Source organism: Neovison vison, chromosome 5, assembly GCF_020171115.1.
Source record: "Neovison vison isolate M4711 chromosome 5, ASM_NN_V1, whole genome shotgun sequence".
In the NCBI taxonomy this organism is placed as follows: domain Eukaryota; kingdom Metazoa; phylum Chordata; class Mammalia; order Carnivora; family Mustelidae; genus Neogale; species Neogale vison.
Genome location: NC_058095.1, coordinates 2,576,030 through 2,601,318, shown reverse-complemented (window position 1 = coordinate 2,601,318; position 25,289 = coordinate 2,576,030). Strand labels below are relative to the sequence as shown.

At 56.9% G+C, this 25,289-nt stretch overlaps 2 protein-coding genes across 2 annotated transcripts; both read left to right on the top strand.

Annotated features, from left to right (window-relative positions):
* Positions 1–3,309: 3,309 nt before the first annotated feature.
* On the top strand, positions 3,310–3,752 carry LOC122907518 (small nuclear ribonucleoprotein G). Its single transcript, XM_044250330.1, has one exon. It carries the CDS (start codon positions 3,369–3,371, stop codon positions 3,597–3,599), a length of 231 nt encoding a protein of 76 aa, XP_044106265.1. The 5' UTR covers positions 3,310–3,368; the 3' UTR covers positions 3,600–3,752.
* Positions 3,753–15,263: 11,511 nt separating this feature from the next.
* Positions 15,264–24,665, top strand: CBX2 (chromobox 2). Its single transcript, XM_044247290.1, has 5 exons — positions 15,264–15,350; positions 15,423–15,466; positions 16,474–16,539; positions 18,840–18,942; positions 20,318–24,665. The coding sequence occupies exons 1-5, from the start codon at positions 15,279–15,281 to the stop codon at positions 21,617–21,619; spliced, it is 1,587 nt and encodes a 528-aa protein (XP_044103225.1). The 5' UTR covers positions 15,264–15,278; the 3' UTR covers positions 21,620–24,665.
* The last annotated feature ends 624 nt before the right edge of the window (positions 24,666–25,289 follow it).

The following is a 25,289-nucleotide window of genomic DNA, read 5'->3' as shown; positions in this document are numbered from 1 at the left end:
TGGAAATACGGGAGACACAAGTCAACCCACTCCAGCAGAAGAAAAACCGGGATGGAATCAGTCCGAGAGAGACCGGGATGACGGCCACGTGTACCCTTCCGCCACCTCCGCTACTGAGGGGGGACCTTCCGCAGGAGGCAGAGACAGGGCGCCCCGATCCACTCCTGTACTCACCTCAGGGAATGGACACCTCGCCATCATTGCTGGGCGAGGCCCGTGTGGCCAGTTCCTGGGCAAAAGACCGTCTTCCCTGGGGTAGAGAGAGAGAGAAGAAAGCCTCTTCATCTGCCTGCAGCGTCTGGTAGCCTCTCTGTTGGATGGAAGGCCTGTGACCCCACATGCGTGGCTTCTCTTCTCTCTGTCCTACTCTCCGACATTTCCTCACTACATCCCACTCTCGGCCTCAGGCTGTTTTGGGAGCTGTTTTGGGAGCAGACACCTAATAACGGCATCTCGTACCGGCCGGGGGCCCAGACCCACACCTGCTGGACACCCAGAGTCCACAGGCAGCGCCCCTCCTTCCTGGGGGCGTCCATCCAGAGGCCGGGAGCTGGGTGGGTCCCCACGTCCAGAACAGCAGACGGAGTTGGAAAGAGAGAACGCAGGCGCACGCAGGAGCCCTCGTGGGGAACCAGCCCCCGGTGACCTGTCTTCCACGGGTGTCAAGGGATGACAACAAGCGCAGCTTCAGAATTATCCCACCGCTCGGTGTCACCACCCCGAGGTCATGACCTGAGCCAGGATCCAGAGTCAGACGCTTCACCGACTGAGTCACCCAGGCGCCCCGCTCTCGGAACCGCAGCTCCGATGCAAAGGCACAAGAGTGGACGCTGAGCGGAGGAAGCCAGGCCCCCGGCCCCGCGCTGTGTGGCTGCACGTACAGGACACGTCCAGAATGGACGCTCAAGTAGACCGGGGGCTCTCAGGGCTGGCGGGCGAGGAGGGACAGCTCCTGGGCACAGAGTTTACAATTCAGCCTTTTGTCCGTCTGATTTCTTTTCACTTTGGTGTTGGCGTAAGGAGTACGACTTTATTATTTTTTCCCCTAAAAGATTATCAATTAATCTAACACGTCTTATGGGCGATGCCTTCCCTCCACCGATCCCGACATCACTACCCTCGGACGGTCAGAACCCTCCGTGTGAGCCTCCCGGGGCTGCCGTAGCCAGGTACTGCAAACAACGGGACATTAGTCCCTCGGGGTTCCAGACACCAGAACCCTGAAATCAAGGCATTGGTGGGGCCACGTGCCCTCTGAAGGCTCTAGGGGAGGACCTTTTCCTGCCTCTTCTGCTCCTGGTGGCGTCCGGTGTCTCCAGAGGGGACACCTGGCAGAGTGTGCCCTCACAACCAGGACACTGTCCCTACAAACCACAGACCTTGGATACGGATCTCTCTGCTTCTGCTTATTTTCCACTTTTAGGGGTACAGTTTTCACACAATAAAACACACCCACTTACAGTTAGTTTTATCAGTTTGGGGAAAGGTACGCAGCCGTGCGACCACTGCCATAATTAAGGTTTAGATATCGAAGATGAGGAGGAGGAGCCCAGACTGGCGGGTCCCCGGGCTGCTCACAAACACCTTCTGTAGGTTTCCATCATGGAAGCAAGACACACTCATGGAGCGAGACACTATTGTTTTAAGTAAGCAGAAGTTGGACGAGCGTATTTCCAGACTTTTGTGTACATAGATCTAGTTCACAAACATGGAATCGTGTGGGGTACATAGTTTCAAAATCTTTTTTTTTTTTTTTTAGAACTTAACATATCTGTCCACCCATGACAAGAAAAAAAGTCAGGACGCCTGGGGGGCTCAGTCAGTGAAGTGTTGCCTTCGGCTCGGGCCATGATCCCAGGGTCCTTGGATCCAGCCCTGCACTGGGCTCCCTACTCGGTGGAGAGCCTGCTTCTCCCTCTCCCTCTGCCCCTCCCCACTGCACATACTCTCTCTCTCTAGCAAAAATAAATAAAACCTTTAAAAAACCGGGGAGGGGACGTTTTATAACTTTCTTTACAGTGATAAGGCATTCTGTTCCAAGGCCCGTCCCATGAGAAAGGCCCAAAGAAGCCCCTGGGACAGAGAGGCAGGACGCCAGGACCCCAACCCGTGGCTCAGATCTGTAAGTTTTGCCTTTTCTAGATTTCGTAGAAGTGGAAGCATACAGGCTATCACGCTGCGACCGGCTTCTTCCGCGGAGCAGAGCCCTCTGAGAGGGACCCCGCCGTGGCCATCCCCAGCCGCCCCTTCCCTCCCATCCCCAGCCGCCCTCTCCGTCATCTCTGCGGCTGTCCCGAAACTTGTTTACCCGTTTACCCCCTTGACAGGCGTCTGGGCTGATTCCGCTCTGGGGCCATCAGGAGGGACGCTGTCCTGAGCGTTCGGGGACAGTTTTGGGCGGACGTCTGTTTCCAGTTCTCTCCGGGAGGTCCCTGGGGGATTTCAGGGTCATATGGCAGGTGTTCATGTCGCCTTTAAGCGACTGCTGACCTGATCCCCAACCTGATCCCCGGCGGCGTGCGGGGCTCCCGCCTCCCCAAACCGTCCCCAGCACTGGTGGCGCCGCTCTGCTAGCCCCGGCCGCCTCACCGCCTGCGGCCTAATCTCACGTCGGCCTTGACGTGGAGCATCTCTTGGGCTCCACGTAGGTCGGAACGTCCCTGCGTCTGCATTTGCAATGTGTCCGCTCCGTCTTTCTCCTCACCGCCCCCCCACCCTCCTGTCCTGTTGCATCGTGACCAGAGAAGGGGGTGCCCAGGGTGTCCATGCGGGGACTTTGATACTGTTTCTGGCCTAGAACGTCGGCGAGTTTTACAAACGTTCGACAAGAAGTTGAAATGAAAACACGGTCTCACGTTGACGGAGGGGACAGAAAGTCAGCTCGGACGGAGCCGAGCCACCAAGTGGACGTCCCAACCAAGAAGGCTCTGGGTGCGTCTCGATACTCGGGCTTGCCCCGGGTTTCTGCGGGTTTCTCTGTTTCTTGCTCTCCTCTTCTTACCCTGCTTCTCTCCGTGTGCTGTCTCGGCGACTCGTAGCGGATGCGCGTGTCCGGGGCAGGGACGCATGATGGACAAGCCTCCGATTTAGCGGAGGAAGCAAGACGCTCCTGCACGGTTTGGTCCTCGGGCAAATGCACAGGGGAGGGACCAGACCCACCCCCTCCCCCAACACGGGACCCCACAGAGAGGGGAAGGGGGAGGGTCATGTCCTGGGGGAGGTGGGCGCTCTCCCCAGAACCAGACAGAGTGAGGCCCCCAAACACAACATGCCTCTTGCAAGATGCACAGCAGAGGGCCTACCGCGGGAGCGCGAGGGACGCCACAAATTCCGTTTGGAGGCATCTTTGAGCTCACCGAGTAGACACCATGAGCAAAGCTCATCCTCCCGAGCTGAAAAAATTTATGGACAAGAAATTATCATTGAAATTAAATGGTGGCAGACATGTTCAAGGAATATTGCGGGGGTTCGATCCATTTATGAATCTTGTGATAGATGAATGTGTGGAGATGGCAACTAGTGGGCAACAGAACAATATTGGAATGGTGGTAATACGAGGAAATAGTATCATCATGTTAGAAGCCTTAGAACGAGTATAAACAATGGATGTGTTCATCAGAAGAATCAACTGCTTCCACATGTCCCCTCCATAGTACCTGTTTTACTACAATATAAAAATCAGATCGTGTGCATTTTCATATTGAGCTTTTTTGTTAAATAAACTTTTATAATAGCCAAAAAAAAAAAAAAAAGAAAGAAAAAAAAAAGATGCACAGCAGAGCATCGAGAGCGGCAGGCTCCAGTCCCGGGAGGCCTGATGTGTTCCCGCGCTCTGCGATTTCTCAGAACAGCACGCTCACGTCTCCACTGTCCTAACGGGTGCTCTGTGCTGCATCTTTCCTGTATGAAAATTCACGAATAGGAACCCTGGGAGGGGTTGTAACTTCGAGCTGCAAAAACTTCCTTTCTGCTGTTTCATGATTTTTGTGGATGATGCTTTTTTTTTTTTTTAAGATTTTATTTATTTATTTGACACACAGAGAGATCACAAGCAAGAGGTAGGCAAAGGGGGGGGGGGAGCAGGCTCCCCGCCGAGCAAAGAGCCCTACGAAGGGCTCGATCCCAGGACCCTGAGATCATGACCTGAGCCGAAGGCAGAGGCTTAACCCACTGATCCACCCAGGTGCCCTGATGGTTTTTTTAAAAGATTTTATTTATTTATGTTAGAGAGATAGCAAGAGGGGACACAAGCACAGGGCAGCTGGAGAGGGAGAAGCAGGCTCTCCGTGGAGCAGGGAGCCTGATGCGGGGCTCGATCCCAGGACCCCAGGACCGTGACCTGAACCAAAGACAGATGCTTCACCAGCTGAACCACCCAGGCGCCCCCCTAATTACTCATGTAATGTTACACTTGGTTTCCAACGTGTCGTAGCAAAGACCTTCCAGAACTGGAATCATAAGGGTAGCACTGAATGTCCTTGCATGAACACAGCGTACTTGATTGAAGTCGGGTGCCCACGGAGGAACGCTGAGCTCTTTCCGACGCATGGACCACCTCTGCTGCGGGGAACACACTGGTACACAAATACATCTTTCTGTGCCTCTCCGGTTCTGGTTTATTTCCTCCAGATATTGCTTACGTGTGGAATTGCCTGATAAAAGAGGCGGAGTGGTTAAAGGGCCTGGGACGGGTCCGGCAAGCCGCTTTCCAGAAACGCGGAACGCACTTGTACCCCCACGCACCTGCACGGGTGCTGGTTCCCCACACGCTCCCCCAACCCTTACCAAGGCCTTCACAGCGGATTTTTAACTTAATTGGCAGCACGAGGTTTTAAAATTACAAAGACGCTCTGTCTGGGGGTGAGTGTGCCCCACGCCTACCTTCAAGCTACTTATTTTTAGGGATAAGGCTGGAGTCCCAGTCCTGGGCCCAGTGTTGCGGCCGACGTTGCGAACCCACTGTTGGGGGTTTTTCCACCCTGATGGCAAGGAATTCAAACCAAGAAACAATGAAAGAACAACACGCCAATTAACTCAAGGAAGAAACCCACATTCACTTGCAGGAAGTGATCAAGCTGGAAGGCGGGAACGAGCCTGTAGACGAGAGAAGGGGAGGGCACAGCTCGGCAGGTCAGGGTAGGACAGAGGAATTCTCTCCATGCGGCAATTAGGCAATTCATGTCAGTCATAAAAATGCTTGGGTGTTGTAATGAGATTTTCACAACAAAATCAGTGATAAATTTTGATCAAAAGGAATCATGCTGAAGAAGCCATAAGGAAGGCATGCATGCTGGTGCCTACTGACCCCCACTGCATAGTGACCCCGGGTCCATACTGACCCCTGGTGCCTGCTGACCCCTGATGCCTACTGACTCCTGGTGCCTACTGTTCCCTACTGCATACTGACCCCTGCTGCACACTGATCCCTGGTGCCTACTGTTTCCTACTGCAATAGTGACCCCTGGTCCATACTGTCCCCTACTACATACTGACCCCTGGTGCCTACTGACCCCTGGCGCATACTGTCCCCTACTGCATAGTGACCCCTGGTGCCTACTGAGTCCTGGTGCATACGGTTCCCTACTGCATACTGACCCCTGGTCCATGCTGGCCCCTGGCACATACTGTCCCCTACTATATACTGACACCATGGTCCTTACTGTCCCCTGGTGCATACTGACCCCTGATACATACTGTCCTACTGCATACTGACCTCTGGTGCACACTGACCTCTGGCGCACACTGACCTCTGGCACACACTGAGCCCTGGTGCCTACTGACCCCTGGTGCATACTGTGCCCTACTGCATACTGTTACCTACTGCATACTGACCCCTCACACACACTGACCCCTGGTGCATACTTACTCCTGGTGCATACTGTCCCCTGGTGCATACTGACCCCTCGTGCATACTGTCCCCTACTGCATACTGATCCCTGGTGCAAACTGACCCTGGTGCGTACTGTCTCCTGGTACACACTGTCCTCTGGTGCACACTGAGCCCTGGTGCGTACTGTCTCCTGGTACACACTGTCCCCCTGATACGAACTGCACCCACCATCTTTTTGCAAAGCCAACGGCAGTACAGAAGCTCCCGTACTATTGTCACAGCCTTGGGACCCAGGACCCGGTGCTCATCTCCTGCCCATGAGGATAATGTGTGTTCAAGTACGGTGGCATTTTCAGAGGTCAGCAGCAATCTGTTGTCCCCTCTCTTCCAGGTAAGGGACCCGGGCTCAGTCGCAGCTCTATCCCACTGGCTTCAAGTCGCCTCTGCCTCAGCCCTGCCATATCCCAGTCCCTCCCTGGCTGTCTTCACATTTGAGTAGCAGGCACAGCCTTCTGCATTCATCCTACAAGCGTTGGCGGTTCCGCTGTGTCCCCGGCCCTCTCTACAGGGGGCCCCTGAGCGAACCAGCCGGGCCACACTGCCTGGCCTCTCGGACTTCACTAGTGCACACGGCACCACGCTGGTTCCGTATTTACGGCAAATCCTGATTGGGGGCTGTGAGTCCTCCTACCGCGTTCTTTTTTGAGATTGTGTGGATGACTCAAATTCCTTGGTATTTCCCCACAAATTTTAGAATGAGCTTGTATGTCTTTCTTTTTTTTTTTTAAAGTGTGCGGAGATTATGAATGGGATTGTGTTCCATCCTTAGATCGATTTGGAGGGAATCGACGTCTTAAAAATAGCAAATCTTCCGATCCGTAAACAGAATCTTCCTTATCTAAATCTTTAATCCCTCTCAGCAATAAAGAAATCAGAATATACTGAGGGGAGACCAGGACCTGAATACTTTTATTATAAAAAATGTTTATAAAATTTAAGTTTTAAGAACTCGACTAAATGTTATCAAAGCTCAAAGCAAGCCAAGAGCTTAAATATTAAGTAACACAGGAAACTGCACTTTGTGTAAATGTATACACGCACAAGGGGGTGCCTGGGTGGCACTGCCTTCAGCTCAGGTCCTGACCCCGGGATCCTGGAATCGAGCCCCCCATCGCGCTCCCTGCTCAGCGGGGCGTCTGCTTCTCCCTCTGCCTCCACCACTCTCCCTGCTTGTGCTCTCTCTTGCTTGCACTGTCTCTCTCAAATAAATAAATAAAATCTTTTAAAAAATAATAAAACATTGCACACAGTTCACAAGGTCAAAAATGGATCATTAAATCTTCACTGCCAGCAAAAGACAGCAACGGCTCTCAGCGTCCTGGGTACCCTCGGAGGAAAGGCGCATACACCCATGAACACACCGATCCCTTTTGGCTGCACAACAGAAGGAAAACCATATATTATTTGTAGAGGGTTGAGTAGTGGCCCCCAGAAAGACGTGACCAAGTTCTAGTCCCTGGGACCTGTGGGTGGGACCTTACTGGGAAACAGGGTCTTTGCAGACATGACTAAGTGAAGGATCACAAGATGAGATCCTCCTGGGATGAGGCTGAGCCCTAAACCCAATGCCTGGCATCTTTAATAAGGCTGAGTGGAGGGAGGTCTGAGACACAAGGACCCAGGGGAGAAGGCCCTGTGAAGATGGACGCAGAGAGTGGGACGGTTCCCTGTGAGGCCAGGAATGGCCGGTGTCCTCCTGAGGAAGCTGGAAGAAGCAGGAAGGCTTCCCCCCTCGAACCTCTGAAAGAAGCAGGCCCTGCCAACACCCTGATTTCAAACCAGTAGCCTCCACAACTGCAAGAAAAACTTCTGTTGGGGCGCCTGGGTGGCTCAGTGGGTTAAGCCGCTGCCTTCGGCTCGGGTCATGATCCCGGAGTCCTGGGATCGAGTCCCGCGTCGGGCTCTCTGCTCGGCGAGGAGCCTGCTTCCTCCTCTCTCTCTGCCTGCCTCTCTGCCTGCTTGTGATCTCTCTCTCTCAAATAAATAAATAAAATCTTTTAAAAAAAAATAAAAAAAAAAAAAAAAGAAAAACTTCTGTTGTTTAAGCCTCCACGTTTGTGATGATTGGATATTGCGGCCCTGGGAAACACAAGCAATGTCATTCCACACTTAGGGGTTTTTTTCTCGCAGAGTAACACACCACCTTGGAGATCTTAGGTGTCCACTTGGCTAGGCTATCAGCGCCCCGCACTCGATCAAACACGAATGGAGGTGTTTCTGTGAAGGTATTTTGCAGATGTGACTCACATCCACAATTGGTTGACTTGAGGTCAGGGAGATTGCCCTGAATAACCCCGGTGGGTCTGACCTAATCAGTTGAAAGACCTTAAGAATTGAGCTGAGGTTTTAGAGGAAGATGGGATTCTGCCCATGGACAGCGGCTTCGGTACCCAGAGGTCCAGCCCGCCCTTTGGGACAGCCTGTCCTGAGACTTCCAACCGGTCCAGGAGGCACCCCGGTGATGGTGTAAACCAACTCCTTGCAGGAAATCCCTTTATGTTTGGCATTTCTGGTCTTGGGGAGGAAGCTAGATAAAATCGAGGGTCCTCGTCTGTGCTTTCTGTGCTCACATTTCCCTGCCATCATCAAATAAATGCTCTGGCATCATCGATGGCTCGGGTCACCGCTGGTCCCGCTCCTGGGGGCTTCCAGGGGCCACCGCTCTGTCCTCCTGTGGCAAGACGACCTAAGTATACATTTGCTGTGTGAGTGGCTCCAACCCCGCAGTCGCCTTGCAAATTCCTATGTGGCGGCCTCCTATGTGGTGGCCTCCAAGACATGGCAGGTCCCAAGCCACCTGCTGAAGCTCTGAGGACACAGCCGTGCCATTCTGGGGCCCAGGTTCTCCCATCAGCGAGGACGGGAGCCTCTGAGAAGCGGGAGCCCCAGGAAGCAGCCTGCCCTAAACGCCGAGGAACCGGAAGTGGTGACACGGAGAGCAGTCCGCTGGTGTCTGGAGCCAGGACAGGGAAATACCAGCGCTCGGCCCCAGGGGGGACTATCCCATCAAAATACCCCAAAGACCACGACCAGCACGGTCAGCGCCCAGAGCTACTCCTGTGTACTCGCGGGAACCCAGCTGGGACGGGCCAAAAGGGGCCGGGACCACCCGTGCTCTGTGGGTTCAATGATGAGCCTTCCCACGGCCATCCCGGACCTTCGGGGCGGGCCCGCGGTGCAGAGAAACTTGGGATCTGAAGCAGGGCCACTCGCTGCAGCAGGGGCAGGACACCCACCGGAGCCGCTCACCAGCTGTCCGTCAGCGTCTAGTTCAACAAGCCACCATACACGCAACCACAGAACCACGGAGGTCAAAGGGACAAGGCGGGTCTATGGGTTTGATGGGACGGAACCCTCAGGGCACCTCCTTAGGAGAAACAAAGCAGCGTAGAGAACACCGTGAGGGTTGAGGGGCTCTCCCGTGCGTGCGCAGGACCAAGGGGAAACCACGGGAGGGCAGGAGGGGAGGAAACGCTCTGGGCATCCTTGCGGGGTGGGGGGGGGCACCGAATGCCCCCAGGAGGAAATCTAGGAATTTTCTAGATTGCTTCCAAAATGGAGAACCAGGTTTTTGGGGACCAGATGGAGGGAGGTTTCTCCGTCTGTATCTGCTGAACTTCAGGACTTGGCACCCCTGGGCCCGTCCCACTCTCCTCGCTCGGTTGGCAGCCACGAAGGCAGAGGCTGTGGTGGAGGGGTGGGCAGGGCTCAGAGGCAGCCATGAGGCTGGGGGGGTGCACTGGCCAGGCGCCTTCCTTCACTAGCGGGAGCCCAGGTTCACACCAGCGAACCCGGACACGCCTTTGGTCCTCTGCGCTCCTCTGGGCTCGCTTGCAAAGTGGAATTTCCACAGCGCCTTCAGGTTCAAACACTCCCGACACCGAATGCAATTCTAGTTCTCACTGAGATGTTCACCAGCAAGAAGCAGAGAAAGGGGCTTTTTAAAAAAATGTATCCTTTGGGAGCCCCTAGGTGGCTCAGTCGGTTAAGCATCTGCCTTTCGCTCATCACGATCCCAGGGTCCTTGGGGGTCTGCTTCTCCCTCTGCCCCTTCCACTCACACTCACTCGTGCGATCTCTCAAATGAATAAATAAAATGCTTTAAAAAATTAGAATAACATACAAATTAAAAGTAATTGTGTCCTTTGGACGTATCTTCATATTCTTTCATCTAAAAACAGCAGGACTGGTCGGTTGAGGGACCAAACTCTTGGTTTCGGCTCAGGTCAGGATCTCAGGGTCGTGGGATGGAGCCCCGTGTCGGGCTCCCTGCTGGGTGGAAGTGTGCTCGAGGTTCGCTCTCCCTCTTCCTCCGTCCCTCCTCCCGGTCATGTGCACACGCTCTCTCTCTCCTGCACTCTCTAATAAATAAATAGATAAATATCATTCTTTTTTTTTAAGGATTTTATCCATTTATTTGACAGAGAGAGAGCACAAGCAGGGGGAGCAGCAGGCTCCCCGCTGAGCAGGGAGCCCGCCATGCGGCTCAATCCCAGGACCCTGGGACCACGACCCCAGCCAGAAGCAGACACCGATGAACCACCAGGTGCTCCTAAATATCATCTCAAAAAAAAGCAACGTTTTTTAAAAGGCAATGGAAATCTCTTGTTTTGTGTGAACTAAATGACGTCTCTTCGTTTGGGTTCTTTCAGACAAAAGGTGTCCCAACAAACGACGGCATTGAGATGGGACGTGTGTTTGACTCAGAGGGGGATTTGCAGCCCAGGTCTCGGACCCCCGTTCCCCGAGCCCATGGCTTTATCGGTGGAGCTCAAAGGACTGACAGAGGACGCTTGAGATCACCTCCAGCAGCCAGGAAGAACAATTAGCAAACTCATAAATGGGCTTTCGCTTGCCGCTTTGAAACCCCAAACTAATTAATGGCTTTCGAGTAAGGGCTTCACCCCAGATTCTAGAACTTTGTTAAGTGTAAGTCATTTTTAAATTTGTGAAAATAACACATTTCACACCGGAAAAAAAAAAAAACTGTGCTCATAAAATCGTTTTACGTACGAACAATCCTGCAAAAAAAAGCAGATGTGGGGTGTGGGACAGACGTGACTGATCTGTGTTGGGAAACCACCAAAACCCAAGCGTCGAGCACGTTCCGGTGAACTTACAGCTCCCAGGTCTGCCGTTCTGTCCCAGAACGCGGGGACAGACTCAAGCCCATCCATCTGGGGCAGGAGTGTACATCAGACCAGACCCTCGGGGACTGCTGGGCAATTCCGAACGAAAACAGCAGATCCCCGTGCCCTTTGATGCACCGTCTAGGCTTGCCATTGCAGAAGTGCCGGCGCCCTGCACGGGCAAACATAAAGGCGTTCATCACCGCACTGACCCTAACGGGGAGATGCTGGAATCGCAGACTGATTCGACTGCAAAATTAATAAACGGCACCGTTGAAGATAAAAGCCTTTTGCAATGGGAGCTCTCCCACGGGGGGCTGTGGTGTGGTCTCTAAGGCAACCTCGTAAAGTGGTTGGTTAACTGTCCCCTTCTCACCGCTTGTGACGGTGTTCGTTAGTGTCCCCTGCCCCAAGAGTCCGAGGCGGGGAGGTCCGGTTTGTGAGGGGCTCCTTCCACACCTGGCCTGGCCACCCCCACCAGGCCCCTGAGGAAAGGACAGGACCGGTTCCAGGGGCAGATCTGAAGTCATCTAGGAATCCTTTCCTTCCCGCGTGGAAGGAGGGCTGGGACAAGCTGCCCTAGGCAAGACACGTTCTCAACAACGGAGCTGCGGACAGCTTCGGGGTCTCCTGGGTCTCTGGGCTGGGGTCAGTATTTGCGAGGCGTGCCCAGGGAATCCTTAGGCAAGCCGAGGAGTTGGGGACTCCCACGGGCGCCCTAGCCGTGCTTATTTTCACTTGGGTTCTGATACCTGAACACTGTCTCACACATACACAGTACTTATCCTCTGCACACACGAAGTCAGAGTCCCGTGACACGGCTTGCCAGTGAGCCACACCTCGGTCTTGCCCACACGAGGGGACCCGGGGCGGGCGGGCGGGGGGGGGGACAAATCATCATGTTACATGTTAAAGACGCTGCAGTGTATTGTTGCAGACCCTGAGCCCCTCCACACAAACTGCCCGGTGGACGTGGCCACGGGTCCTCCTTTCGCAGGCAACCCCGACTGCAGTCAGCACCCAGCATCTGTGGGAACCAAGAGGTGCCCTGAAATCTGCTTTGTAAGGCACGACTCCTGGTGCTGAGTTTTCGTGGTCCAGTGGGGCAGAGCACGGGATGCTGGCTTCGTCTCAAGCTCGGACTTCCTTCCCATCAGGAGCGACCCTGCCATCCCTTGCTCCCAACCCAGCTTCTCGGTTCACCAACACGGCTGTTCCCATCTGAGCGACGTCTCGGACACCAGTGAGCTTATGCTCGCCCTCGGCTCTGCCGCTTGCATGGAGAGGAGAGGGCATTCAACGAAGGATTTGGTCTGAACGCACACCTAGACGCCTGCGTGCCTAGTGTCCTTCCGTACAGGCTGCAAACACCCTCGCGTACAGGAAAACCTACACAGGCGTAGAAGCAAACTACGCGTGCCTCGGCATTCATGCAGGTACCTGCGCTACTTCTGCCCGTAGTGGGATCACAGGCCACCGCCGGCATCGCAGTGGGCCTGGACCGTCCACGTGTATGACCTTCAGCTACGGAGGATGATGACATGTTACTTAAAATTAAATACAATTGAAAATTCAATTCCTGGGGCGCCTGGGGGGCTCAGCGGGTTAAAGCCTCTGCCTTCAGCTCAGGTCACAGTCTCAGGGTCCTGGGAACGAGCCTGGCATCGGGCTCTCTGTTCGGCGGGGAGCCTGCTTCCTCCTCTCTCTCTCTCCGCCTGCCTCTCTGCCTACTTGTGATCTCCGTCTGTCAAATAAATAAAATCTTCTTTAAAAAAAATAAAAATGAAAACAAATAAAATAAATGTTTGATTCCTCCGTAGCACTGGCCACATGTCCCACGGCTGATGGCAGAGGAGAGGAAGAGGGCAGGTAGGTACCAGCGACGCCCATCATCTCAGAAAGGTCTCTCTGGACCTCGCAGCTACGCACTACAGATTCCATCTGTTCCTGCCGGGATGACAGCAAGTGCTGAGTAAGTCTTTGTTGGATGAGTAAGAAAATAATGAGTTCAAACTTGTCTTAGTAACTCTTAAATGGGACAGTCAAAACGGAAGACAGAATCTGCTATGGCCCAAACCCGTATTTTGACATAATCAGATTCGCTGGAATTGTTTCGAAACTCTCTTCTTCCAGTTTTGTCTTTAATGGGACCCTTCACAAATTTTGGATCAACCCTCCCCCTGTTTAACTGCTCCTTTAATTCTAGTCAAAGTCGGTCATATCGTTGTCTCCAAGTAAATGATCTGAGCGCTATTTTACCCAAATTGGGTGTTTGAAGTTGAATGGATGAGGTATGTGTTAAACTTTCCAGGAAATTGATTCTTGTATCTTAAGTTAGGATCAAATTCTAGACAAACTTATTTCTAAGGACAAGAAAGAATTCCCCCCTTTAAGCTTCCTTTCCCTAAAAATAATCATCATCATCACCACCATCATCAAGTATCCCAGGGAACCATGGGTCACCAAGAGGAAACCAGAAACTTCCAGGACAAAACCCTCACACTCCAGATAAATTCCGCAAGGAAACCTGAGTGGAAACTGATCCAGCTGTTTTTAGGATTACAATAAATACACCTTTGTCTTCAACTCCACAATTTACTGCCTAGTTCCAGAAGACAAGGTTACGGAAAGAGCTGGAGATTAGAAGCGACTCTCTGCACCCCAGGATCGCAGCTGTCATCCCAAAATGAGGGTTCTGGGCTGGGGCCCCTCCAGAGTGAGCCACCATTTGCACCCCCAAGGGAGTACTCCCCTCCTTCCCTCCTTCTTTGAAAGCAGAATCTAAGTTTGCAAATGTTACCCAAAGTCTCTCCAGGATAGCAAATGAATGTAACATATTTAGCCAAATCAAGTGCAGAACATGCCAGAAATTGAAAGATGGGCTTCCGCAGTTCCCAATTTTTACAGCAGGCGTTTCCTTTAAACCAACAACAAAAACAGCAACAGAAAGTACATTTCTTCTGCAGAATCTTTATAAATATGGCTCTAACGAGCAAAAATTCCTTTTAGACATTTTCCTGCAGCAAAACACGACTTCCTGACCTGCCCCGCAGAGAGAGCCCGGTGCGGCTGCCTTCAAGGCAGAACAAAATCCCAAAATGGATTTTCATGGGGTTAAATTCGATGCGGGAAGACTTAGGGCTGGCGCGGGGCTCCCCTACCACGAGTCTGACTCGGTCTGATTCAGGACCCAGGGGACTGAAGGGGCAGCGCGGACCTCAGCAGAGGGGAAGAAACGGCAGCCTGCCCACGACCCCCTGGGCTGTAGGCCACCCTTGAGTGCGCGAGGTCTCCCCCGGGGCGCGTGCAGTCGCGCCCAGGACACGGCCCCGAATCCCAGCGGGCTGATTGGAGACCCGGTCCCAGGTTATAACCATGTCCTCAAGCCTCGCCCCCGCCCCGCACTCACTCCCCCAGAACCGAGGCAGAAAGCAGGGAAGGGCGCAGTTGCTTCTCCCTGCCCGCCCCGAGTCTTGGGGGCCGGGCTCCACCCCTGCAGCCCCAAGAAGGAACCCGGGCAGCTCGCCTCCGCCGGGCGCCTCTTCCCTCTGGCCTTCGGGGGAAACAAGCCAGACCGCCCACCGCCCCAGCACGGGGTCTCCCGTTCCCTCCCCGCCCCGGGCCCGTAGGGCTCCCGCGCAAAGCAAGAGACGTCTGCCCCACACCGAGGGGCCCCGCGCGGAAGGGGAGAGGCCGGGAGGGGCCCCGCAGCAGCGCCCCTCGGAGGCCGGGGCAGGAAGCGCCCCGCTTCCCCCCTTCGGGCCTGAACAATGGCCCTTTGCCGGGAAAGCGAAGCTCGGAGAAGGGCGGGCTCCCCGGGGAGCGGGCCGGGGGCGGGCGCGCGGCCCCCGGGTCCCAGGTCCCCCGGGCGCCCATTCCTGCCAGCTAGGGATCGGCCCGCGCCCACGACCCGGCCCGGGCCCCGCGCGCGCGGGACCCCAGCGCAGCGCGCCAGGCCGAGCCCGCCGCGAACAATGCGCGCCCCGCCCCGCGCCCGCCTCCGCGCGCCCATTGGCCGGCGCCGGAGCAGGGCGGCCCGCGGGGGCGGGCACGGGGCGGGCGCGGCGCGGGGGCGCGGCGGCGGTGCGCGTGCGCGGGGCGGGCCCAGCGCGGGGCGGGGGCGGTGCTTTGTGTGCGGCCGGCGGGGCGCGCGGCGGCGGCGGCGGCGGCGGCGGCGGCGGCGGGGCCGGTGGCGGCGGCGGCGGTGCGGGGCGCGGGGAGCGGCGGGCGCCGCGGTCGGGGCGGGCGCGCGCGGCAGCATGGAGGAGCTGAGCAGCGTCGGCGAGCAGGTCTTCGCCGCCGAGTGCATCCTGAGCAAGCGGCTCCGCAAGGTGCGTGCGGCCCGGCCCGCGCCCGCCCCGCGCCCGCCCGCCCCGGCTCACGCGCCTCTTCTCTCCCCGCAGGGCAAGCTGGAGTACCTGGTCAAGTGGCGCGGCTGGTCCTCCAAGTAAGTCCCCCGCGGCGCGGCGCCCGCCTTCCCGCCCGCGCCGCCTCGGGCCGGGGGGCGGGGGCGTCCGCGCGCTGGGCGGGAAGTTCGCGGGGTCCCCGCGGGCTCGGCGGGAAGGGGGCGCGCAGCCTGCGCGGGGCCGCCCTTTGTTTACGGACCCGCGGGGCGCGGGGCTGGGCGGCCTCCCCCGGAAGCCCCTCCGGCTGCGGCCGGGCCCCGCGCCCTGCGCCCCGGCCCGCTTCCCTCCCGCGCGGTGCGCTCCTCCCGCTCCTCCCGCGCGCATTTGTTGCCTGCGCCCCCGGCCCGCCTCAGCCCTCCCCGCGGGACGCGAACCCCCCTTCTCCCGTCCATATTTCCCCGCTGTAACCTGAGCTTCCTATTGATGGATGGAAGGGCTCCTTTTCCCCCTACTTAAAGTAAGGAAGGGGACTTGGCATCCCCGGAAGGGGCTCTGTGTGCAGCCCCTCGGGCACACCCGCTCCCCCTTTCTCCCCGCACCCCACTTCTCTTTCTTCGCCCTCCCCTCCCGGTGCCCCGGCCCGCGCTCTCTTGGGCGCCGGCCACATTGTTCGTAATCTTTGGGCTGCGCTCCTGTGCCCCCCACCCCCCCGCCTTCCCCTCCCTGCATCCTGGAGCGGCCTTCCCTTCCCTCGCTGGATCCGGGCCAGGCTTTGGGGGCTTCCCTCCCGGCAACTTCCCATTTTATTGGGATTTGTTTTCCTCCCGGGGGAGACCGTGGAGTTTTCCTGAGGCCGAGTGCTAGTTAATTGAGGGCTGAGGTGGTGGTTTCCCTTGGAGTTTGAGGCTGAGGTGGTGGCCTTAAGGCCCCCAGTCTGCAGGAACCGACCTAGGCGTGGGTGGGATTTGGGGGGACTCTGCCACAGCACCGTGATGCCCTTGCCATCAGCAGGGATTGGAGGGCGAGGGGGCGGGCCCTTTCCAGCTGTTTCCTGAAGTGGCCTGCCAGGGCCTGGTGTGTCTTGACTCCTTGCTTTTTGCTTTTCCAGACACAACAGCTGGGAGCCAGAGGAGAATATCCTGGACCCAAGGCTGCTCCTGGCCTTCCAGAAGAAGTGAGAACGTTAACAGCACGCGTGGGAAGGGGGAGAATGTTGGGGAGACCTGTGGCCTGTCCTATGGTGGTTCAGGGCCAAGTCCGCCTTGCAGGGGTCCTGGGCCTGGGCTGTGGTCTGAGGGCCTCCCCCTGGGGTGGTGGTCTGTAGGGGTGGGGCCAGTTTTGAGGTCCCAGATGAACCCCTCCCCGACCTTCCGTCAGCTGGCCTGGCTGGCATCATGTCCAGAGCTCAGAAGTCACCGCGTTATTGCTGCTCTGGGTCTTTCTGCTGGCCAGTCTTGCAAAAATGAACCCTCTTGGTTCCTTCCTGAAAAGTTCTACTTTCTCTTGTTGGCCTTTGCTGTTGAATCATTTGCCAACGGCACTAATAAAAACCAGGATCGCAGGTTTGCCATGAAAATGGTGGCCTGGCCGCCCAGCGCTGCCTGAGGGTTCCGCTGAGCAAGGGGAGGCCCAGAGAGGGAGCCGGAGCAGCACAGCAGAAAGTTAGTGGGTTCTCTACCGGAAATGACACATTATTTATCTTTAGGCTGCAAAACAGGTGGTACCCAAGCCGGGGCCCTCCCTTGCCAGTCTCAGGGGACGGACCTACTTCTGTAATCTTAGACGTCATCTCTATTTTTAGATAGGAGAGTTGGTTTAGGAGAGACCTTGAGGTAGGCAAAAGGGGGGCGAGGGGCAGGTGACGGAGAGGCCAGCTGTCTTGGGGGGGGGTCCGTGGAGCGATGTCCCTGAGCACACTGCCAGGGGCCGGGGGAGGGGGTGCCCTGTCGCTAGACACAGTTAAATGAGTCGCTCAGAAGCTTTCCCATCTGGGGTCAATCTGGCCAGCTTGTTCTCTGGTCCACTTTTTACCCCCACACTAGAGCGACATTTGGGGTCTTCTCCAAGAGGCTGTGGCAGTGAGAAGCACATAAAGCGGGGCTTTGGGCAGAATTAGGAGGGTCGAGGCCAGCGGATGCTTTCCTCTGTACCTTTGGAAAACCTTATCAGTAATCTGATTGTCTGCTGTTGAATTCGTAATTTGTAAGGCTGGGGGGAGGGGGTGAAGGGAGCCGGTCCGTTTCTCCGCAAGACAGCACCCTAACTGCTGAGGGAGTGTGTGTCCTTTTCGGTTATCGCATAGCAGACGAGAACTAGGGTGAAATATCCAGGCGGTGTGAGAGTTGAAAACAAGCGTGGGGTGGTCTGGCTTACATCATGGGGAAGAGAAGTCAGGGAAGTGGGTGTCTCCCCCTGTGCACCCAGAAGACACCCCCCCAGCCCCGGAACTAGGAGCTGGCTGTCCTGTGCTTGGTGGGGTGGAGGGAGATTTGTAAGGGCAGGTGTGAGGTTCACAATCTGAGGGTGCAGGTTAGTGTGTCAGCAGAAGAGACCCAGGGGAAAGCCCTGCCCTTCTGTGACAGTTCAGGGCTGCTTTGGAGACTGGGAACTCTGGTTGTACTAATTGGGTTCTTTAAGCGATGGCTTTCCAGGTCCCAGTGAAATGACTGGTTGCCCCTTTTAATTACTGGGAAGCTTTTCCAGATCAGCATCTTCCCCGGGGTGGCCTGAAGTACAAGCTTTGTCTGGGGGTGGGGCTGGAAGCAGCTTTTTTGGCTTCGTGACCCCCAGTTCCGGGAGCTGGGAGCTGATTAAACGTGTCCTCCCAGAGGTGCGGGCTTTGAGCTCCAGCCACAGCAGGATTAGACACCAGACATGTTCTAGGAACAGAGGAGTGTTAGGAAAAGGAAACGGGACAGGGAGCTGGGGCACCGGCTGGGAAGACCAGAGTGCGGGATGGGACCAGAGCCCTTGGTTCCCGGGACCGGGACTCCTAGATTGGAGAGACAGAGGCTGGGGCCAGTGGTCCCTGTCTGCCCGTGCAGCACTCTTGTTTGGAGTGCTGGGCTTGGGCCGTGTGACAACTAAGGCTCCTTCTAGCAGGCTGTATTCTAGAAGTTCCATGAAACATTCTCCCTGGGGAAAGCGGCCAGGCTTAGCACAGGGCTGTCTGAGGAGGAGTCGGAGAAACCGGAGAACTGTTCCTTTCCCAGCTTTGCTGAGATGTCTGTCACTCTGTTTTACCCAAAGGCAAACGAAACCGATAGGTAAAAAAGCGAATACTGTACTGGGAAAAAGAGAGTCTGGACGTCTGCCTTGGGTGCATTACGAGTGTTTCTGCAGTGGGGCTGGGGAGAAGCTACCGCGGGCCCGGAACGTCAGTTGGGGGTGGTGTTTGGGGGCTTGGGGTTCCCATGTGGTGGGAGAGGGTGTGCGCACGGGGCTTCCCGCGCCCTGACTGGTGACTGTCTCAAGGGAGCATGAGAAGGAGGTGCAGAGCCGGAAGAGAGGCAAGCGGCCCCGGGGCCGGCCGAGGAAGCACACAGTGGTATCCTGTAACCGGCACTCCAAACTCAAGGTGAGTAGCCGCTGGCCCACTGGCCCCTTCCCTCCCGCACCCCCTCTGCGCAGGAGGGTGGAGGGCTCGGGACTGGGTTTCCGGCTGGCTCTTCCACAGCTGCTTTCCCTCTCCCTGGCTCCGAAGGGCCTCCTGGCTCCTTCCGTGCTGGTGGCTCTATGCCTCTGCCAGCAGGAGGCAGCAGCGAGCCCCTGCTCCCCAACCCCCTGTGCCTGCGCCTCTGCGGGGAGGACCCCCTCAGGGCTGGTTTCCTGCTCATTTGTGGTCTCTTCCGCACTCCTTTCTCGTGGACCGCAGCGTCAGGCTTGGCTGCTGAGCACTTACTCGCAGGCACAGAAAAGACCAGGAACTATGTACACAGTAGGTGCTCATAGGTTCACCGAGTAGACACAGCGAACCAGGGCAGCCATGGGGACGCACGCTTGGGGTCCGGGGCTGTGCCCTCTCTTCAGTTCAGAAGCAGGATGGGGAAAAGGGTCACGGCCCCAGTCTGGGGTGTGCCTGGGATTCCTTTCTCGAGGGCATTGCCACAGGACACTGAGCCCCACACAGTGTGGCCAAGAGCTCGGTCATGGACAAAAGCTGCCCTTCTGGGAGGCTGTGACAACTTCACCTTAAGGCTTGTTGACTGGTCCGCACATCCCGCTCTTGTCTTCACATCTTCCTTTCGAGTAGGACGTTGGGAGCAAGGGGGGTCCTGTGCCCTCGGGCTCTCATCAGCTGGGGTGACCAGCTGGGGACCATCGAGGCGGGGGGCCTGGCTGGGCAAGGAGGCTCTGGAGCCCCGGGTTGGACTGGATCGTGCCGGGCTGAGGGCAGGAGGGAGCCAGCGTTGGCTCTGTCTCCCTAATGGGTGCCCTTGGAAGTATGGGCCTGGGGAGACACAGAAGACAATAGGCAGCAGATTTGTTCTCCTGTGTGCCGGAATGTTCTGAAGGGGTCCGGTTTGGAAGTGGGAGGGCTGGAGCAGGATGTCCTCTTGCTTCAGATTACAGGCACGTCCACACGTGACTTTGTCTGGCTCGTAAGCTCGGCACTTCCCTTTCCCTCTGCTGGGGAGCCTGCTGCCGGCCTGGTGGCCCCCTTCAAGGCCGTGGCACCCGGGCCTTGACCACACACGCTCTTGGCTTCGTTCCTCTGCTCCGGTTTCACAAACCGCCCGTTCTTTGTTCCGCTCATTCTGCTTCTAACTGCATCTCGTGGAATCTCACAAGGGCTTTTCCCATCCCTTCTGGAACAGGCTGGCGAGGCCTCACTCCCTCCCGGCTGCGTCTCTAGTGTGGCGGCCGCCGGCGCGGTGTCCGCGTGGAGGTGTCTGACGGCCCCGGGGCCCGGCCTTCCAGGCAGTGACCCCGTCCGTGCTCTGTCTCTGCAGGAGCCCGACGCTCCCTCCAAGTCCAGCAGCTCCTCGTCTTCGTCCACGTCTTCCTCTACCTCTTCTGACGAAGAGGACGACAGTGATTTAGATGCCAAGAGGGGTCCCCGGGGCCGTGAGACCCACCCAGTGCCTCAGAAGAAGGCCCAGATCTTGGTGGCCAAGCCCGAGTTGAAGGATCCCATCCGGAAGAAGCGAGGCCGCAAGCCCCTGCCTCCGGAGCAGAAGGCAGCCCGAAGACCCGTGAGCCTGGCCAAGGCGCTGAAGGCCGCCCGGAAGGACCTGGGGGCGCCGGCCGGCAAGCTGCCCCCTCCACTCAGCGCCCCCGCGGCCGGCCTGGCCGCCCTGAAGGCCCACGCCAAGGAGGCCTGTGGTGGCCCCAGCGCCATGGCCACCCCGGAGAACCTGGCCAGCCTGATGAAGGGCATGGCCGGCAGCCCCAGCCGGGGTGGCATCAGCTGGCAGAGCTCCATCGTCCACTACATGAACCGAATGAGCCAGAGCCAGGCCCAGGCCGCCAGTAGACTGGCCCTCAAGGCCCAGACCGCCAGCAAGTGTGGCCTCGGGCTGGACCTCAAGGTGAGGACGCAGAAGGGGGGGCTGGGGATCGGCTCCCCAGGAAGCAAAGTCCCAAAGGCCCCCAGCAGTGGGGCCGTGGAGCAGAAAGGGGGGAGCGCTGGGGGGCCCTCCTATGTCCACAGTAGCAGCAAGGGCCCTGCAGCATGCCTGGGCCCCCAGCCCGCACCTACCCAGGAGCTGAGCCTCCAGGTCTTGGACTTACAAAGTGTCAAGAATGGCACAACGGGGGTGGGCATGGTCGCCCGCCACACCACAGCCAGCAAGGGTGTCCCTGCCACCAGCCCGGCTGCGGGGAAGAGCGTCGGGGGTGGCCCCGCCGGGGGGAGCGGGGCCACCATGCCCTCCGACGGCAGCAAGAGTGAGAAGCTGTCCTCCAGGGTGACGGCTCTGCCCACGTCCGCGGGCAAGAGGGACAGTGTGAGGGGCAGCGCGGCGCCCGGCAGTCAGGAGGGCCACACAGCCCCTGGGGAAGGACGCAAGGCAGCCTTGGCGGCAGAGCTGAGCGCCGGGGAGGAGAGCAGCTCCGACTCAGACCCGGGCTCGGCCTCGCCGCCCGGCGCCAAGCAGAACCCATCCGTGTCTGTGCAGACCAGCCAGGACTGGAAGCCCACCCGCAGCCTGATCGAGCACGTCTTCGTCACCGACGTCACTGCCAACCTCATCACGGTCACGGTGAAGGAGTCCCCCACCAGCGTGGGCTTCTTCAGCCTGAGACATTACTGAAGCCCCACCCAGCTCTGGCCCGCCCAGCTCTGGCCTCTGGTTTTGCTTCGATAACAGCCCTGCACCCCCAGGCCTTTCTGGGGTCGGGGTAGCCTCCTTCCAGGGCAGGCTTGGAGGGACTTGCCCCAGCCCTGCCTGTGATTTCAGGCAGGGGAGTACCTTGATGCCTTGCCAAGGCCTGGCCTTGCCCTCGTTCCTACCTCTGGGCCTTCCCACGTGCCTCAAGAAGTCTGCCTCCTGCATCTCTGGCCGAATGTTCCTCAAGGCCGTCCCCTGTTTGCTGTTGGAACTGCCCTGCCTGGCTTGTGACAACAGGGTGGGGGTCAGCTTTCCCCTGGAGTTCCGGGGGGGGGGGCACAGCTGTTAGAGGAGGGATCCGCTCGGTAGTTCCTGCCCGGTGGTGGGGAAGCGACATGGACTGGGGTGGGGGCAAGACCTCTGGGGACTGCTCCAGGGCTCAACTAGGCTCAAGACTGGCCAGGGGGCAGGTAAGGGACATCACCTGTCAGGACCCCTGCAGAACGGTGCCTGACTGCCAAGGACCAGGGGCCTTGTCCTTGTCCCTGCCCCGTGCCAACAGCTCAAGGCTGCAGCCTAAATGTGGAACAGGTGCGGGCTACATCCTTTGAGGACCTGTAATTCTGGTTCAGAATAACAACTGCAGCGCCCTAGTGCTGGCCAGAGGTCAGCACGAACCAGGAGCAGGCTGGTCCCAGAGCTGTTTCACTAGAACCTCCTGTTTGCGGGCAGCTGAAGCGGAAGGGCGTCACTTTGGCTGCCCTCCCTTCTGCTGTTCTGTGTGAGGACAGCCGTGGCCCCACATGCTGCCTCCGAGGAGCAGTGGAAGGAGGGAGTGTGGGCAGTTGCCGGAGTTAGACTCACCCTCCATGGCCTGCTGGCTTCGGGTGCGTGGGACAGGTGTCTGGCAGCGGCCATCGCGCCCCCTCTGCCGCAGTGGGCGGGCACTGCCTTCCCTGACAATCCCTCCCACCTCCGGGGATTCCACATGCTCCTTCCCCACTGTGAAGCTGTGTCCCCGGACCATTTGGAAGCGGTGCACGATCTGAGCATTTCCCCTACCCCCGGCAGAGGGCCCCTGGAGAGGCTGGATCCGCCAGCCTGACTGCCTGCCCCCAGATGGGCCGAGTCTGGGACAAGCCTGGTGTGGCTTGTGGCAGAAAGGTGGCTCAAGGAGTAGGGTCACCGGGTCTCTGGGATGCCAAGAGAAAAGTGGAGGTGCGGGTCCTCTTTGGCCTCAGTCGTTGTTGGAAGCCAGCCGGCAGGTGCGAGCAATCCCTCTGTCCTGTTGCCTTGATCACAGGGGACCCCGGGCTCATGTGGTGGGCTCAGCTTTCTAAGGGGCGGCCCTGCCAGACCTCCCGCTCCCTTGTCCCTCCCTGTCTGCGCCAAATAGAAGAGACGGCTTGTGCTGTGAGTCCGTCTCAACAGTGTGCCTTTGGGGACAGGCCCGTGTCCGGGACCTTGCCAAGGGGTGTCTGTGTGCAGTTTCTGGTCTCCTGCGCGGTAGCCATGCTGGGCCATGGGGGGAGCAGTGCCCGTCTGGGCAGATCGGAGGGCTGAGCTCCCCAGATGACGGCTGGAACCAGAGAGCGGGCAGGACAGAGGAGACTTGCTCCCTGCGCAGTCTGGAAGAGAGGGATCCTGGCATTCTGGGCCACTGACACCAGCTTCCCCTCTGGTTCCTGGACACCCCAGTGCTCCCTGGCTGTAAATAGAGGGGCTCCTCCAGGCTGCCTCCCCCTGGGGGAGGGGGCTGCTGGCCTCCAGGTTTTGCAACTCCCTTTCTGCCAGGCACCATGCTGCCTTAGAGCCCCCAGAGCCAGGCCACCAGCTGCCCTCCAAGCCCTTGGGGCCACCCTGGGTTTCCGCGGGCCACCGGGTACACGCTTGTCGGAGCTGACCTGAGTTCTCGGCAGCCGGGTCTCCAAACCCCGACGTGGTGCCTTTCTGTTTACCAGCTACTTCAATCCCAAAGTTGACTCTGCCACACCTCACTCCCAGCCACTTTGCCTTCTTGCTGTGTTGTGTGGGCTTTTGGTTTCTTACTGTTTTGTTTTTTCTGGTGCTTGTGACTCCGTGTGGTTCATGTTTAAAAGGGTGTGTGCGTGTGTGCATGTGTGTGTGTCCGTGCACACACGTGTTGGTGTGACCGCTTGGGCTGGAGAGTTGATTGTCATGTTTACCAATAAAAGTAGTGCTTTTTTATTTGCTGCTATGTGCGCGTGTATGTCCGTGTCTCCGCGATCGGAGAGTCATGGACTGTGCGGGGTTCCCTACACGGGCTGCCTCGCAGTGTAGCCTGACTGGGTGCTTTAATCCTGTCGTGTCTTTGTTTGTGTGTCTGTCATGGCTAGGAAGAAGTGGCCGGTCTGTCCTCTTCTTAAGAGGGTTTGACATATTTTTATATATATTTTTTTGGTACCAAAAAGAGTGTGCCTTGTTTTGGGTTACACTCAAAATTCTGACCTGACCAAGAGGGCTCTGGGCCTAGAGGTTTCATTAAGGGGAAACAGGGAGACCCAGAGCTTTGGACCAGTGCCAATTGCTGGCTTGATTTGTGTTTTTTAATTTAAAAAAAAAAAATCATTCATGTGTGCCACTTCTAATTGCTTTAAACTATGGCTGTTGTTTGCTTTTTTAAAAGAGAGAGAACAAAAGTGAGTATGTGATTGCCCCGGGAAGCTTAAGATCTTTGTTGAAGCAGGACAGCAGCCCAGCCCCCTTATCAATCAGGACCTACCAGTTAGAGAAAATGCTTCCCCCAGGAAGCCGGCGGTGGTTTGAGGGGAGGGGGTGGGAGGAGGGGCGAGGTAGTGCCTAGAAGACCAGATTTTTGCTCAAGTACATTTAAAGATTCTGTTGCTTTTCTAGTATTTTTGGAAAACTAACACTAGGCCTAGGTTGCAGGTTTGTTTTCTGGTTTCTGATGTTAATTTATTTTGCAGGGGAAAGACATTAGCAAGTGGTGTCCGGGTTTGTCTTACTTTCTGTTAACTTTTAGTATATCAATAAATTTTTTTTTTAACTTTGTCAGCCTGGTTTATATCGTGCGTGATGCCTGGAAACAGTCGTCTCCCTTCACTTGCCCTTTCTCCAGGCAAAACACTCTGGATGTGGACTGAACCGAGGGACCAAAACATCTAAGGCTTCGTTCGGGAAAGGGTTAGCCCCTTTCCTGGAGCGGGGAAAAGGGTGTTTTTCTCTAGGCGAAGGGGTCGGGTTGGTTACGACTGTGACCCCTACACCAGCAGTTCACAAAGGGCAATTTGGCCACGACTGGACATGATTCTGGTGGTCACACCTTGGGGGCAGGGGGGAGTGTCCCTGCCCCTAACATCTAGTGGACAGAGGCCAGGGACGCTGCCTGACATCATAAACTCACTTTGAGACCTTTTCCAGAAAGTGATACTTCAAGTTAACCCCAAAGACATTGTGCTGGAAAGTTCCATGACCCCTTGAGTCCCCTCCTGGGCTTCCTCTTTAAAAGGACACAGCTCAAAAATCACAGGGGATTTGCTCCAGAGGTTTGGAGTCACGGGTGCCACTGTAGTCCTAACTCTGCTCGTAAGAAGGAGGTTTGCCTATTCTAGAACCTTCCCTGGGCCTTCAAGGTTTGCATCACCCTTGGCCTGAATTTGTTCATAAATTT